Below are 17,473 nucleotides of genomic sequence, written 5' to 3'. Positions count from 1 at the left end.
GTTTTTTCCACCTCTTGTGTCTCGATCCTACCGAGACACAAGATGGCGGCCGCTCCGGACTGTTTGGAATGTTGACAGACACCCGAGAGCCAATCAGCTTTCCGCTCGCGAACTCGCGTAGCGCGCTGGTGCGCGCCCCGGTGCGCATACCGGGGCGCGCTTATAGATATATATATTTTTTTTAACCTAAATTACTCAAAATCCACTGGAGCACATATCTTGAGACATAGCAAAGGCACATCGGGCTACCAGTCCCTACAATTTTGCCAAGTTTGGTGGAAATCCATTCAGCCGTTCGGGCTAAAAGTGAGTCCAACCGCCCTATGCAAATTAACATGGGGAAAACACATTTTGGGACCCCCCTTTTATCTCGGCCCCCGCTTGACAAATCCCCCCAAACTTTCAGGGAAGGAGCGGAGCGGAGCTGGCCATTTTCTTGGAGAAATTCAGCCAATTCCGTCCATCAACGCCAAAGTTATTCCCAATAGAATGTTGCGGATTTCCTATGGAAACTAGGTCCTAACTATAACTACCTACTGGCGACCGCCAGTAGGAAATATATATATATATGTAACCATCATTGATAACCAAGTAACAACATCCCTATACCGCAAACCTACCGCTGGTAATAGCGTCTTGCACGCTGAGAGCGCGCATCCGGAGAATCTGAAACGAAGTATCCCTTACGGGGAGCTATTGCGCCTTAAACGCAACTGCTCACGTGAGGAAGACTTCCAGGATGCAGCAAAAGAGAGTGTGGCCAGGTTCATACAAAGAGGCTACAGCCAGGCTCTCCTGACCGAAACTCTTAAAAGAGTGTCCGGAAGAGATAGAGCTGAATTGCTAAAGGACAAAACACACCCTAAAAAAATAGATGAGGGCAAATTCCGTTTGATAACGGCTTACAGCAACAATTCCAATAAATTAAAAGGAATCTTACGCCATAGTTGGCATATTCTAAAGACTGATCCCATAATTGGGGCAGACATCCCCAACAACCCACTAGTAACTTTCAGGAAAACTAAGTCCATTAAAGATCTACTGGTACACAGCCATCTTGAGACTCCCGTTGCTAGGACTAATACTTTGGCAGAAATGAAAGGATTCTATCCTTGTGGCAAGTGCAAGGCCTGTGCTTATAGCAAAAGGGTCTTGGGCTATGAAATCCCTGGGGTCACGAGGAAGAAAAGCATTGGGTCCTTCATTACATGTCAAACACCCTATGTGGTGTATTGCCTAGTATGTCCCTGCAACCTTAAATACATAGGGAGTACTATAAAAAGTGTGAAGTTAAGAATCCTTGAACATATGAGGGCGATAGCCAATAAGGATTTGACATCTCCTGTTGCCAAACACTTTGCCATCAAACATCGGAGCAATAGAGATTTGTTACAATACTTCGGGGTGGACCAAGTACAGGAACATGAAAGGGGTGGTAATAGATTGTTGAAGCTGAGACGTTTGGAGTCTCGTTATATCATTGATTTACAGACAAAAATTCCAACGGGTCTGAATAGTGGGGAAGAATTAGCCATCCACCTGGGTAAATAAATGGAATTAGTAAACAGCCTGCCTTTTCATCTAAGTCCGGTGGAATCTGTTTTACCTTGGGGGGTGCCCCAGGGTATAGATATGCGGTTTCTAGTGATAGAAGCCGCCTAAGCCGATCCACGGCAAGATAGAAATGGAATGTCTGATTGATTGGGCGTTTATATGTATATTTGTGAGATAAAATGCGCTAAACACGTACACTCAATAAGAGAAGCAAAAGGATGGTTTTAATAATTATGAATTGAATAGTGGAATTTATAATGTACTTGTTTTTGCTCAATTTTTCGTCACAATAGCTATTGATTGAACTTAATTGGCAAGCTGATTCACAGCTTTATAACTAAATGAATTATGTTGTTTAAAAATGTAATTTCGCCCTGTGATCAATGTAACAATGTTACTTTTGCACATTCCAATATGGCGCCCGCAGTTCTGAGTCGGGTAGTCCATCTACAGTTTCCATCAGTGACACCGCGCTGCATAAAATGTCTTCCTGATAGCGTTTACGTAATTACATTGACAAAGGGCTTGGCCCGAAACGCGTCTGCAACAGGAATAGAATAAAGAAACTTCTGAAACTCACCCCGCGAGTGCTGCTTTTCTACTTCTCTCTCGGCTGGGAGAGAAGTTGTTGGAGCTTTGATATTACACGGCGCGCTAACCGTGTAGCGGCACCCACCGCTTGAGCCCTGTCTTCCTTTGGCGCAATTGGAGCAGTATATATATATATATATATATGTAACCAAAAACGCCCAGAAGCTTGAGGCCGCACAACACTGCAGGTGAGTAACAACTCTATTTAAACCAAGCAGGCAGCTTAACATCCCTTTGAAGTCCATGGCCTGACGCGTTTCGATGCCAATGTTTGCATCTCCTCAGAGGCCGTGTCAGCGGAGGTGATTAGTGGCTACCGCATCTCCCCTGCATGTTTCCGTAATAGGGGGCTTTCAGTGCTCCTCCTTTGGTGGCAGTTCATTTTTAAATGCACACTGGGATTTGAGGTCTCATTTTGCCAATTAACGCCCTCTAGTGGGTTACCTCCGCTGCAGCTAATTATGGACAATTTTTCTCGGCCCTCCATTGAGCCTAGGATGAGACTCTGCCGGCTTCATTAAAGGTTCCCTGCAGCTTCAGAAAGAGGAAGCTTCCTCTCTCCTGCATTTAAAAATGAACTGCATCGAAACGCGTCAGGCCATGGACTTCAAAGGGATGTTAAGCTGCCTGCCTGGTTTAAATAGAGTTGTTACTCACCTGCAGTGCTGTGCGCCCTCAAGCTTCCTTTGCGTTTTTTGGGTACATATTATGCCGCGGTTCCAGGCAGCAGAGGGATCCACTGCCTGAAACTAATGGACATTAGGAGAGAGGAAGTTTCCTCTTTCCGAAGCTGCAGGTCACCTTTAATGAAGCCAGCAGAGTCTCATCCGAGGCTCAATGGAGGGCCGAGAAAAATTGTCCATAATTAGCTGCAGCGGAGGTAACCCACTAGAGGGCGTTATTTGGCAAAATGAGACCTCAAATCCCAGCGTGCATTTAAAAATGTACTGCCACCAAAGGAGGAGCACTGAAGCCCCCTATTACGGAAACACGCCGGGGAGATGCGGTGGCCACAAATCACCTCCGCTGACACGGCCTCTGAGGAGATGCAAACAGCGGCATCGAAACGCGTCAGGCCATGGACTTCAAAGGGATGTTAAGCTGCCTGCTTGGTTTAAATAGAGTTGTTACTCACCTGCAGTGCTGTGCGGCCTCAAGCTTCTGGGTGTTTTTTGGTTACATATATTTATATATTCACTGAAAAAACCATAGGTTTCAGGCCTAATATAGTTAGGAATTAGCATTTAAAAAACCTTTGAAATTCACTCAAAAAACTATAAGTTTTAGGGGTGTTATAGTTAGCTGGACATTTCACTCATACAAAACCATTGAAATTGCTCCTATATAGTTAGTTGTACTAACTATATTTCGCGCACCCGCAATCCACTGCTGATGATGTCACATATTACATCATTCATGACATGGTCAGTGACATCACTGATGACATCTCAAATGACATCACTGATGACATCACTGAATATCTCAAATAGTGACATAAAAGGGTGAAAAATTGTAGCAATACACATCACGATACTCCACATTTTTGTACAAAGAAACAAAATAACAACATGAAACATAAATTTTCTTTGTTATGTTACTAGCAACCAAAAAGCACCCAAGCAAGACCTCTTCTATTGTTTGGATCTTATTGGGCAAAACCATGCTAGCGAAATATGGCCGGAACGCTGTCAGTAGAGGACCGAAATGGTGATTGATACAGAAGTTTGGAATATACGAATACAATGCAGATGATGACGAATAGATGTCACTTCTGAAGCCACCATCATAGTACACGACATTTCTCCATTGCATCCTTTCCTTCAAGGGAACTATTGAAAATCATTGATAAATTCTACGCTCCAACGGTCAAAAACTATCCTATCTAGAGATTGGAAAGGACATAGCAGGAACAAACTGGCCCTGAAGAAGTCCGTATGGACGAAACGCGTTGGCTACTTCGTGTGATTTAAAAAAAAGAAGAATCTTGAATAAAGAAGTCAAACTATGACCTGCTTTTTCTGTTTCTGACAATTTGTCTCTTTATAAGTTGCTTTGTAATATTGAGTGGAGTGCCGGATCATTACTTGTTAAGAACAAATGAAACATCAATTTTCTTTGTTATGTTACTAGCAACCAAAAATCACCCCAGCAAGACCTCTTCTATTGTATGGATCTTGTTGGGCAAAACCATGCTAGATCTGGAACGTCGATGTTTCGACCCCTAATAACGTGTGTGTGTCAATAACATCACAGTGGGGTCTTCTTCAGGACAATAAACTGTTGTGTATACCCTTCTAAACAAAAGAAAGAGGCACAATGGACTGCATGGTTCGTTCTGTGGATTGTCCTAGAGTGGTCCCAATTGTATCCGAGGTATCTTGATTCTGCCATATCGATGGTTTTGTGGATTCAAGTTAAAGTATCCAAATGGTATTCCAATATTCAGGGGCACATAGACTCCCCGTGAATCTCCGGCGTTCCAAGCTCATAGAAAAAGTAGTGGCTAGTAGTCCTAAATTATCAATAAACACAATCTCATAGACCTGGTCCTATCCAGGGTCTGTATATACCCGACTTAACAGGTTATCATTTCATTTCTCCGGCATGACTGCTCAGAGTATTCGTCAGAGAGCAAGTTAAAGCAATTGCCTATTATCCAAGAGGTTTTTAGCCCTAGGTCCCCCTAACTCTGCTTGCCAGAGGTGGGGTGGGTGGTTTGTATCTCCTCCTTTTCATGGTTCTGGGGGTCCTACTGGAGTCTTTTGGTGCTCTTACCACTCCTCCTCCTTTCCTTTTTGTGGGCCTAACACCCCCTTCCTGATGTCACCCTCCTGGGTTTTCTTGGGTACTCTTGGTCTTACCCACTCATTGCCCAACTATCTATGGTTAGAAAGGTCTGAATCTACCAGGTGCTTTTGTAACTTGTCTGACGTACAGTTAGGTAAAATGTGCACTTTCATAATTAAATTATACAGCCCATCATACATCTCCACCTCATTGCCTTTTATCCAGCCTTTTAGTGCTTTGACTGAAGAGTTCACAAAGTCCACCCATATCTGATTTTACCCTTTATGGGTGTCCCTAAACTTTGATCTGTATTCCTCTGTGGTGAGTCTATCAAGGTCTCATTCATATGCTGATAGGAATTAGCAACACCCTGCAAAACAGTACTGCAAAATGTTATCATTGTGGTCAATGGGATCCAATCCACACCATTTGCCTTGTGCATGCGTGTGTACCCTCACAAGGCAAATGGAGTAGGCACACATGCATGCATGGACAGGGTGATCTGTCTTTGACATGCACATGCAGTACCGGGACACAAAGCTCGGTCTTAAGACAGCTCTAGAAGCAATTCTCAGCCCCACCACCTGGTAGCAGGGAGCTCCACGTGTTGAGAAAGGAGCTAGGACATAAAGGTAAGTCTGGCTTCAATATCTGGGGTCTTTTGGAGTAATGGGAATGACCTCACAATATATGATCTATATTTAGAGTGGCTGGAGATTAGAGTTGGTGGTGTTATTTCTACCCGTAGGATAATCATGTTCATGGTGACGTTACTAGATAGGGAATGGTTGACAGGGTAGGATTTCCAGCTTCTGAACTTTAGAAAATGTTACAAACATGAGTTATACCATCCAGAAGCCAATGGGTTATTTCGAAGGTTCAGTAGGACATGTAAAAGTATAGGCAGTACATGGCACTTGTTCTGCATTAGAAACTTTGCTAAATAAGAGAGTGCAAGGTTTTTAGCTTTCACCCAATTACATAACACATTTTGAGCTTGTCAAGGTTTAGTGAGAGAGAAAGCCTAACATCAACTCATACCCTAGTTGGCTACAGAAAGTACTGAAATTGATGAATGGTAGCCAAGAAGCAAAAACTACAAATCGTGTTCTCTTATACAAAGAAAGCAGCCGAAGTTGTGCATGTCAATGATGGTCACTGGTTGGAGTTTAAGGACCTTACCGAGAGTTTGGTGGACTAGATTCTCCGTCATAAACGTGGTGGATGTCCGGCCTTCCATACAAGTATATTATAGCCCAGGGCACCTGTAATACAGCAGGTAGGATCTCATCACGTTTGGACACAGTACCCCATCCACCAAACTCTAATTAAGGCCCTAACTTCTCAGCATACATTTGGTAGAGGTCGACTTTTACATTCCTGTAACCTAGTCTGCATATCGGACTGTAGAGATTGAAACTTGCAAGTTGTGGTAGTAATTAAACTCTGGTTAAAGGTGGAGAAAAATCTGACTTTTAATAAGTAATTGCAGGTGTGGATGAAGGCATTATCAACATAGATAGCCCATCTCACCGGAACAGCGAAAATGTATCCAAAGTCATTTGAGAACTATGGGAAGCATTTAAATAATTGCAGTAATAAGACATCCTTTAATAATGCATATGTCGCGTTCTTCGTATTCCCCAACCTCATTTATAGTGCTGCGCAATGTGATGTTTCTGATGGCGAACATGCTGGTGGCTTCCCACTGCATAGACCCTTGCGAAAGAGCTGACGTCAGTGGGAATGATGTAGGAGAGGCCCATTTAATGACATCTTCTCTGGCATACTTCGCAACAGAGTCCACCACGTAATTCATAGCAGTCCTGAACAGATGAGGTCAGGAATTGTCTCTCAGATGCTGAAAGAAAACTCCTAGCACATGTGGGGCATTTGACATGTTATTTGTTAAGATGGAGCCCTGCTTAGGGGTGTATTTTCAGAAAAAACAGAATTGACAATAAGGCCGCAACTCAACCATGAGTTATATGTCAGAATACTGACCACAAAAATATTGTTACTAATAAATTGCAGACAAAATATCGACTACTGAAATATCATGAAGGTAAGTCTATATAGGTAAGTACAGATTTACTATTCTTAACTTTACATCTATATACCCTGAACATGTATATACATGTATATGTGATGTTACGTTTAACAAATCTATACATAACTATTTATGCTTACCTTCACGATATTGTTGAAGTCAATATTACCATCCCAAAAAGTTTTTTTTCACAAATTTTAAATGAGAATTTATTAACTAATTTGTATTTTGCTCATGAATTTTGTGTTATGTGCTTTAGCCGCTCTTTTTGTGATTTAAACCAAATCAAATGAAGTAATTTTTACTTACTTCACCCTTTCCACCCTGCCACTATACCCAGAAGCAGCACCCGCCATGGTACATTGTACAGGAGAAACATGTCCACCTGCAAAAAGGGCTGCTTTAAATTAGTCGGGCCTGGTGCATGAGGTGGAGGTACTGCCTACTGCCTCTGCTGTGCCAGCCCTACAAAGCCCGGACTGGAGGGGTTTCATGTGCAGTGGAAGGTGTGTGTCATGTGCATTTCTAAGAGTTACAGAGAGATTATTCAGTTGAGAGTTTTGTGTTAAATGTTATCCATATAGTTGCAGGAAAGATCTCTAAGGTGGCAAGCAGAGAGGTGGGAATAATGCAGGTGTTTATGGTTTGATGTAGTGTAGTACACTTCATTTTGGTGAAGCCAGTGCAATTGGAGGTGGCGAGATTCCATTAATCAGGTTCAGCAAAGCTACAAAATAATTTGTCTCTCCAAAAACTACAATGACTTACTTCCACACTTGCGTAATCACAGATATTGCACTTGAAGGGTTTCTCATTGGTGTGTTTGTAGCGTCTGTGTCGCACAAGCTCCCCACTGGTCACAAATGCCATCTCACAATCGGGGCACTTGTGTGGCCGGACTCCTGAAACATAAACATAGTCATTTCTTTTTTCTCAATAATGAATAGCATCTGTACACTTATATAAACTTGGACAAAAATAAATCTTTCTCCTGAACCGAAAAGTATATATAGGCTCTGATGGTAGATGAACATTTTCATGCCTGTCTAATCTTCCTGATCCCCTTTATACTGGAATAGACTAATAGGGTGTTATTTAGAGACCAATGGTAAGAGAACAGCGCCAGGAAGCTTCGGCGTCAGTGCGCTTTACAAATGGCACCTAAGATAAGATAAGATAAGCGCCCAAAAATTGTGGCTGACCCAGTTGTCTCCCCGCGCTTTCCTACCTCATCTGGAGGCTGGGGGAAAGCGGGTTCCAGACATTGCTGCATTGGGAAAATCCTTGCTGCTGACCAGACAGTGCCCATCAGACGGACTGCCCTATATAGGACTTCCTCACCGACATCTTTCCTGCCAATGTATGCCCTTGACTCTACCAGACAGGACAACTCCCAACAACTGTGGGGCAATATTTATATGACTTTTGTTTTCACAAATGAAATCAATGCTGGTTCTACTATCACCTTTCCACAACTCAACGGCACCTGCCATAAACACACAGATATGGGGTCTTCCTTGGGTGGGGGAGGTGTGGGGCAGCGGCCAGAGCGGCTGACTCATGAGCGTGGTGGTAGCGTTTCCATGGTAGATGCCGGAGGCAGCTCAGCATCATGTGACTCTGGGCAATAGCTCGCTTAATCTCCCCAACGTCCCCCAGCTCCCCGATACCCTTAGGGGTGATAAATCGTACTTTACAAATCCGGAATTATTATTAGGCGGGGACAGGAAACCTATTCTGAGCCAGCAGCCAACTCCAGGTTTGGAAGGTCAGGTGGGTTGACAGACATGGTGCCTCTTCCGGAAGTATATTTTAACAATGATTTGCAACCTCAACCACAGTCACAAGCCCTTGATCGGATGGATATTACCAACACCTCAAAGGGGATATCTATTGCAGATCGAAAGCTCTCTGTGAGGGACAGCTTTATACACTGACAATGTGGGGGTGCATTTGGGTTTTCATTCATTCATATATATTTACTTCGGCAGTTGCCATAAAAGTATAGAATAAATACATAAAAATATAGAATATTCATTTTTTCCATTTAAAAAAAGACATCCAGTTTAAAATGATTAAGAATAAAAGCAGATAATAAGCCACTAGAAGCAAATCTCATAAAGTGCAATAGCAAGCAACAGCAGAGGAACAGACACAGATTCACTGAGATCCAAATAGTCTCCTCCCCCTGCCACGGTCTCCTACAAAACAAGGGACCGTAGTACCAACTTGGCAAGGGCCATGCCCAGCAAGCTGCCCTTTTCTTTCTAGATACAAAATATTAAGCTTGAGCATCAGGGTTTTAGAGACAACAGTCAATGAGGCCCACAATCTACTTTTACATCATGCCAATCACAGCCACTATTACTTTAAGGGACAGGGCTGGGATCACAGCATTTTACAAATTCCAATATAAGGGGGCTGCAGTGTTGGTGGGCAGCATGTCCTCACAGGTGGTTAATCACTACATTCAGTAGAATTCAAAGAGGGAATCCTGTCTCATCAACATGCATGTAAAAGCCACACTTCTTGGATCACACATGCTACCTTACTAAGTACATCAGCTCACTGTGTTTTAATTGAAGCCCATGCCTGAGTCTTTTATAGGTACCCAGAAGGTACCCCACCATTAAAAACATTCAGGGACCATTTAAACTTTCTGACTGACATGAAATGTTATCGTATGACATTCGAGGGGGTCTCTTTCCACAAATTTGCCTACACACCAATGCAAGATATGGGGACTATGAACTACATTTCAAGGACGTTCTGCCTTAAGACTAGGAAGTCAGGTGTCAAAAACATGCCGCTTTCACTCTGGACTGCTATGCATATATAAAAAAGCATTATATATAGTAGAAAAAAAGTTTTTCTGCATACACATCAGACACGTCAATGATCTTCCTAGATCACATTTATTTTACTTTAACTCACACAAACCACCTAAAAACGTGATAGTTATACTGTACGAAATCTCTACTAATTACACTCTTCAAACCCAACAACAGACAAGACCAAACAATCTTTCATTCCTTAATGGCCCTTCCAGGTCTGCGGAAAACTCGTTAAATTCAGATAGTTCTAAGATTTGATGATATTTGTGGATAGCGGTATACAAATTGGAATAAATTTATATAAAATGAGCATTTCTGTAGGCTTTTAAATGGTAAGTATGTACAAGAATGACAAGAGACAGGGATAACTACAGGGGCAGCATACCCATATGTGTATTCATATGGTTCCGCAGGAGGGTCACGGTGCGAAACGCCTTGCTGCATAGGTGACACATATGTGGTCTCTCGTTCGTGTGGCTCCTCTGGTGACGTGTGAGGCTGAAGAGCTTCGCACAGCTGAACACACATTGGTTGCATTGAAAAGCTTTTGTTTCGCCTATGGATAAAAAATACAAATATAACTGTGTAGAAAAAGTATGGTAAAATAAAGACTCATTATTACGCTAATACCATTATAGAAGCACACAATAAGCGGAAAGATTTCTAAACTATTGGACAAGCTTCTGTTCTGTACACTAGAACATCGACTCCACACAAGAGTTTTATGACAAGAGTTTTATGACAGATAAAATGACTACTTTATAGATAAGTCAACAAAGGGAGGGATACTGAAGGGCAATATTTAACGGGGTCCAGCGTACGTGCCTCAGTACTGCAACAACAAAAGAAAGTACGCTCCGGTCTCTCCATCTCCACCGTGCGGGTAGGTGAAGTGTCTACGTCCTGCGGATAGGTACCTGAACCTTGGGTGCCAGCACACGTGGAAAGACCGTTGACGCCTGATTTTGGTCTTAGTAGGGTCCCACTAAGATTCAGCAGGACCATCTGGCCTGCCTATCATACTTCAAGTGAAAGGTAGTATCTGCCCCTTCCTCTTTGTGTAGCACTCACTTATTTTCTTTAGGTCCTGATGAATTGCACATCTTGCATGAAAATGTCGACCGCTAGGTAGTCTACACACTGCTGGATCCTAGCACCAGCGTGTATAAGTCTCCTCACTGTTTTTAATAGGGTAGTAAACCACATTATTAAATATTTCGCCGTGGATTTATTAACCCTTTTTAATCCCCACACTTATACTTGTCTACACTTTCCCTAAAGCCCTCATACCCACATGCACCTACTGGCAGGAACAGAAGATCTCCGGTAAAGAGGCCCATTTTTGGAAGCCCGTCAGACATTGCAGCGCCAGTCTGACGAGGAGCAGAACCCAAATGATGAAGCATGACACCTAACTTGCTGGGTGTGTGAGGGTTTTAGTTCCGAAAGGGGGATTCCCCTACCTTCGTTGGTGTCTCCCCTTTTCTTTTGTTTTGCTTGGTTACACCTTTTCTACTCTACCTTGGGGAACAGCGTACTTTCTTTTGTTGTTACTTTATAGATAAGACAACAAATTAAAGAAGGCATTCTCCTGAGGAGTGCAGGCAGCAACTAGAACTTTTGAGTAGGAATCCTAATGGTCTTCAATCTTTCTCCCCAAGATCGACTTCAAACCCTAACGTCAAAGGTGAAAGTCTGATCCTATGTATCTTAAAATCAATTATATCTGTAGTCAAGAATCATTTCTTTACTTGACTGAATTAATCACTTTCTCATGGGATAGTTCTGAAATGCTTACTAATACCCCTACTAAAAGAACAAAGGGAAGACACAACACTTCTGAAAAATATAAACTCAATATTCGTTCGGCTCATAAGCATCCTCTTTCTATCCCATCCTTCAAATTGAGGCGCATGGGCGGTGCCAGATTCGCAGTATTAGCTCCCAGCTACTGGAATCCCCTGCACTAAGAAACTAGATCTTGCACAGACCTCTTGAGCTTCAGGAAGCTCCTCAAGACTTGGCTGTTAGACAAGCCTACGAGTAAGTCCCCAGGGATACAGCACTTCTTAGAGCAGCGCCAAAAAAACAATTTGGTGTACGTGCACTATACAAGAACTTGTTAAAATAACATAACATAACATAACAATATCTCTTGTCAGAACCCCATCTGGCAACTGGTACTGGGCCCAACATTGGTGGTTGAGGCCTTTTACTCCTAATGTCTTGGGGCCCGACCTAAAATTTGGATCCCGCTCAATCGGACTAAGTTCCCCTCCTGCAATTGACTCTCAGTGGTAGCTATGGTCGAGCAGTCAAGACTCCCTCAGGGGGATGTAGAGAAATGTGAGTGAACACGACTCAAAACTCAAAATGCAAACAGTACAACCAATAAATCAACGTCCATCCAAAGTAAGTCCCCAGGGATACAGCACTTCTTAGAGCAGCGCCACAAAAACAATTCGGTGGACGTGCACTATACAAGAACTTGTTAAAATAACATAACATAACAATATCTCGTCAGAACCCCATCTGGCTACTGGTACTGGGCCCAACATTGGTGGTTGAGGCCTTTTACTCCTAATGTCTTGGGGCCCGACCTAAAATTTGGATCCCGCTCAATTGGACTAAGTTCCCCTCCTGCAATTGACTCTCAGTGGTAGCTGTGGTCGAGCAGTCAAGACTCCCTCAGAGGGATGTAGAGAAATGTGAGTGAACACGACTCAAAACTCAAAATGCAAACAGTACAAACAATAAATCAACGTCCATCCAAATACTTGCTTTTATAAGAAAAAGTAGCATTTTATTTCTTACTCTACGTATGCAGAGATGCAGAATTCATATGCAACAATACAATAGCCCTTGAAATTGGGCTCTAGTGGTCATCAGGCGAATCTCTATCGCACCATCTTTGTTTAACCTGCTCAGAGTTATTTCCCATTCGCTGGTGGCTGAACTAAAGAGCTCCCTTTTGGTTCTTCAGGATTTCAGTCAAAAGTGTCTATGGTGGCGCAGGACCTTGAGCAGTGAATCCCCTGGGGACCCAATAAGTACTACCCACTCCTGCACCACAGAAGCATTTAGCATTCCAGTGGGCACCATCAACATGGGCACTCACAAGATCCGATGGCTCTGCAAAGTCAGGCTGCTCACAGTACATGTGGCAGCGTTAGGCATTTGCAGGCTCACTCTCCAGAGTGACACAGACACTCTCCTCCGCTATCGGAGTAGCTTCTGGCACACAGTGATGCAGTAAGTCAAGTCCTTCCCTGCGGGGGAAGTCAGTCCTTTTGCTACTGACGGGAGTCCCATGAGGGCGCATCGTCCTCCTCTGCATCCTCCTGGTGCACGGGGGTCAGTCAGTGCAGATCCTTTGGTATGGCTAGGCCTCCTGTCACAGCCTCACTTCAGTCCGGGCGATGGCTCGACTTATTTGATTATTTGGTCCTAGCTGCAATCCTTGGCATATGGGGTTGCCGCAGTAACTTAAGGGCGCAACATAATCTCTTCAGGTGCAATCTGACATACCACAGCAGCCCCTCCTGGCAGATGGGGATCGTTACTCAGGCATCCACAGGTCCGGTCTGCACCCGTCCACAAGCCGACCACCGCCAGCGTCAGGAACCCCGGATCCCCGACCATCCACCGCTACAACAGCACCACCCTCCTCGCACTCAACCCTGGAAGACTTAGGGAATGCCAACAGGTCTCGCCGAACACAACCTATGGCCAGTTCTCCTGCCTTCACTGCCGACAGACCCTCACCGCCAACCCGGCCTCCAACACCACCGACACCAACACCGGTGACACCCTAAAATGCTTCCTCCTCAACGTACGCTCCGCACACAAATACGCCATGGAAATCTGGAACCTACTCGACTCCTCGCCCAACATCGCCTTCTTCACAGAGACCTGAACCAACGCATTCTCCGCCCCCGACATCAACACCGCCATCCCAGATGGAGACAAGATCCAGAGGAAAGATCGCCCCAACAATCCTGGAGGGGGCCTCGCCATCGCCCACAGGAGGACCCTCTGCCTCACGAACTTCAGAGAACCCTTCCCCTCTGCCGAACACCTGCACTTCCAGATCCAGACCACCCCCAAAACCACACTCCGAGGAACCCTTGTCTACAGAACCCCCGGCCCCCCTGACACCCTTCGCTACCACCATCACCGACTTCATCACACCCAACGCCATCGCCTCAACTAACTACATACTCATTGAAGACCTGAACTTCCACCTCGACAACCCCAGCGACCACAACTCCACCATCCTTTGTGACAACCTCGCCAGCATCGGACTTAAACAACTCATCAACACACCGACCCACAGAGCAGGACACACCCTCGATCCCATCTTCGCGGCAGGAAACTGCGTCCATTTCAGCCACACAACGCAACCGTCATGGTCCGACCACCGCTGCCTACACTTTGCCATCGACAAACTCAAGGCACCAAAACCAGCCCCACGCCCACCACGAAGGAACTGGAGCAAGGTTACCGATGAGCAACTTAACTCCACCCTCACCCGAGACAACTACACCTGGGCATCCGAGGCAAACAACGCAGCCAGAGAACTCCACACCTGGATCTCCAACTGCTCAGACGAGCTCTCCCCGCTACGCAGCCCCGATATACAATGCCCCATGAAAGCCGCCTGGTACACCACCGCTCTCCAAGAGCCAGGCGCACCTGCAGACGCCTGGAGAAGAACTGGAGAAACACCAAGACAACTGAAAACCACACCACCTACAAGGACGCCATGATGGACTACCGCAACCGAACCAGAGACACCAAGAGGAACTTCATCTACAACAAAATCCTCGCCAACTCCATCAACTCAAGGAACTTTTCAGCGTCATTCAAGAATTCACCAACCCACGCAGCGCAGCCACAGACATCACCCCATCCCAAGGACCTCTGCGACAAGCTTGCAACCTACTTCCACCTTAAGATCAAAAACCTCTACGACAACTTCGCTGAACATCCAACAGGCGCCAAAGACGGCCCCCGCCCGCCAGAGATACCAGAGAGCCCACCATCTCCAACTGGACACCGATCACGGCCGAAGACACCGCCTTCACCATGAAAGGCATCCACTTGGGCCCCCACCCACCCCTGCCCCCTTACATCTACCACAGAGCAAAGGCCGCCATCGCACTTAAACTACAACGCACCATCAACACCACCTTCAAAACAGGCACCTTCCCAGATGACTGGAAGCGCGCAGAAGTCAGACCCCTGCTCAAGAAGCCCACAGCTGACCCCACTGGCCTCAAGAACTATCGGCCCATCTCGCTCCTCCCCTCTGCAGCCAAAGTTGCAGAGATAACAGTCAACAGGGAACTGACACGATTCATCGAAGAGAATGCCATCCTCGAACCATCCCAATCCGGATTCCGAGGCAACCACAGCACAGAGCCCGCCCTACTAGCCGCCACAGACAAAATCCCCACCCTCCTGGACCAAGGCCACTCCGCTGCCCTCATCCTACTCGACCTATCAGCAGCCTTCGACACCCACTCCCACCGCACACTAGCCACCAGACTACACAACGCAGGCATACAAGGCCACAGCCATCGACTGGATCTGATTATTCCTCACCGGAAGAAGCCAAGGGATCAGACTGCCACCCTTCCTCTCCGACCACACGAAAATCACCTACGCAATCCCACACTGGTCATCACTGAGCCCGAACCTCTTCAAGATCTACATGGCCCCACTCGCAGCCATCGTCCGACAACACGGCCTCAACGCTACACTAACGACACCCAACTCATCCTCCCCCTCTCCAAAGACCCCACCACTGCTAAACTCAACTTCCAAAAAGGAATGCAAGACGTCGCAATCTGGATGGCCAACAGCTGCCTGAAGCTCAACGCCGAGAAGACAGAAGTCCTCGTCCTCAGTACCACCCCTTCAGCATGGGACAGCACATGGTGGCCGACCGCCCTCGGAAGCCCACCTATCCCCTCAGACACGCCAAGAACCTCGGCATCGTACTCGACTCATCACTCACCATGAACCGCCAGGTCAATGACGTCAACTCCAGCTGCTTCAACACCCTCTGCATCCTCCGCAAGACCTTCAAGTGGATCCCCCCTGAGTCAAGGAAGACAGTCATCCACACACTCATCGCCAGCAGACTGGACTACGGAAATGCTCTCTACGCCGGCATCAACAAGTCCCACTCGGCAAACTCCAGACAATACAGAATACCGCCGACAGACTGGTCCTCGGCATCCCCCGGCACAAATACATCACACAGCACCTACAAAGACTCCGCTGGCTCCCCGTGGAGAAAAGAGTCACCTTCAAAATCCTCACTCACGCCTACAAATGCCTACACAACAACGGACCCAAATACCTCAACGACAGAATCAACTTCCACGTACCCAAAAGACACCTCCGATCTTCCAACATCGCACTGGCTGAAACCCTGCACATCCACAGAGCCAGAGCAGCATGAAGATCCTTCTCTCACATTGCAGCCAAGACCTGGAACGAGCTACCGGCAGACATCAGACGAGCCCCCTCCCTGAACACCTTCAGGAAGACCCTCAAGACCTGGCTCTTCGGCTAAACAGATCTACGGACCCCCCATCTTCAGCGCCTTGAGACCCTCATGGGTGAGTAGCGCGCTTACAATTCCCTGATTGGTTTATCAGTGGCCCCCTTTGGCATACAGGGTCACCAAAACAAGGTTGTGTGGGCTCAGCACCCGCCACACAGCACTCGGATCTGGGTAAAGTCTATGGCAGCCATCTCCTGGCATACAGGGGTCGCTAAAGACAGACTTGCCACAGGCTACAGGCCGAATGGTGTACCGCCAACTCCTCACACCTCGCACAAGGAGTCCTCATGGTGGAGCTCCCTACTGGACCTCGCTACCTTTAACACTGTCCTCCTCCTCTCAGGGCACACTGGTCTTGGCAAACAGACAGGCGCTGGTGCTCCAGGCTCCAGGGCAAGTGGTCTTGGTTTCCCTGGGTGATGTTCCCTCGCTCAGCAGAGAGAGTAGCCGGGCTTGGCCCCCAGTCCTGGTCACAGGCAGAAGTCTTGCAGAGCTTCCCCTTCGCACACAGCCCGTATTGCTGCCTGACAGACGACAACATTTAGGAGACTCAACGTACCCTTGTTATAGTCCTCTTTCAGACATCAAATTTGATTTAGGGTATGGGTCTTCAAAGTTTTACGTTGGGACTCTGCTGGTTTTGAAGGGGGCCCATCTCCTTTTCATGCGTTTCCATGAAAGAGGTCTGCCAGGCAGGCACAACTTCGAAGCTGATTGTACACAACACAATTCATGGAAGTGACAAGAGTTCACACCTGGATGTCTACCACAGTAATATGTACATCAAAAGGTTAATTCCAGACCCCAAGCCCTAATCTTTATGATTCACTTATCAGCCCCATCTCCCTTCCTGAGATCTGTCCTGGTGATCTATCAGTTAATCAAAGAGCAATCTTTGGAATTGTAGCGCAAGTCTCTTTCTTTTCCCTCCAGTGTGTCTACACCCAGCTCCCAGGAATGCAACAAGATACAAATCTGTCTAGGGAGATTACACTCATCCTTTTCCTTACCAGGCAACCAGGGCTTCCTAAAATGGAACCCTGGGTCCTCCATGCAATGTATCTTTGCTGTAATTGAAGG

General features: G+C 46.0%; 1 protein-coding gene across 1 annotated transcript in view; it reads right to left on the bottom strand.

The window, feature by feature from the left end:
- CTCFL (CCCTC-binding factor like) overlaps nucleotides 1-17,473 on the bottom strand; it is a 270,522-nt gene that overhangs the window by 165,303 nt on the left and 87,746 nt on the right. The window contains exons 5-6 of the mRNA XM_078651972.1: nucleotides 10,202-10,372; nucleotides 7,751-7,884 (exon numbers count right to left, since the gene is read on the bottom strand). Coding sequence (XP_078508098.1) covers nucleotides 7,751-7,884; nucleotides 10,202-10,372 — 305 coding nt within the window. The remainder of the gene's footprint in view (nucleotides 1-7,750; nucleotides 7,885-10,201; nucleotides 10,373-17,473) is intronic.

This window comes from Lissotriton helveticus, chromosome 7 (genome assembly GCF_964261635.1).
Source record: "Lissotriton helveticus chromosome 7, aLisHel1.1, whole genome shotgun sequence".
Taxonomy (NCBI): domain Eukaryota; kingdom Metazoa; phylum Chordata; class Amphibia; order Caudata; family Salamandridae; genus Lissotriton; species Lissotriton helveticus.
This window is presented reverse-complemented; position numbering and strand designations above follow the sequence as displayed.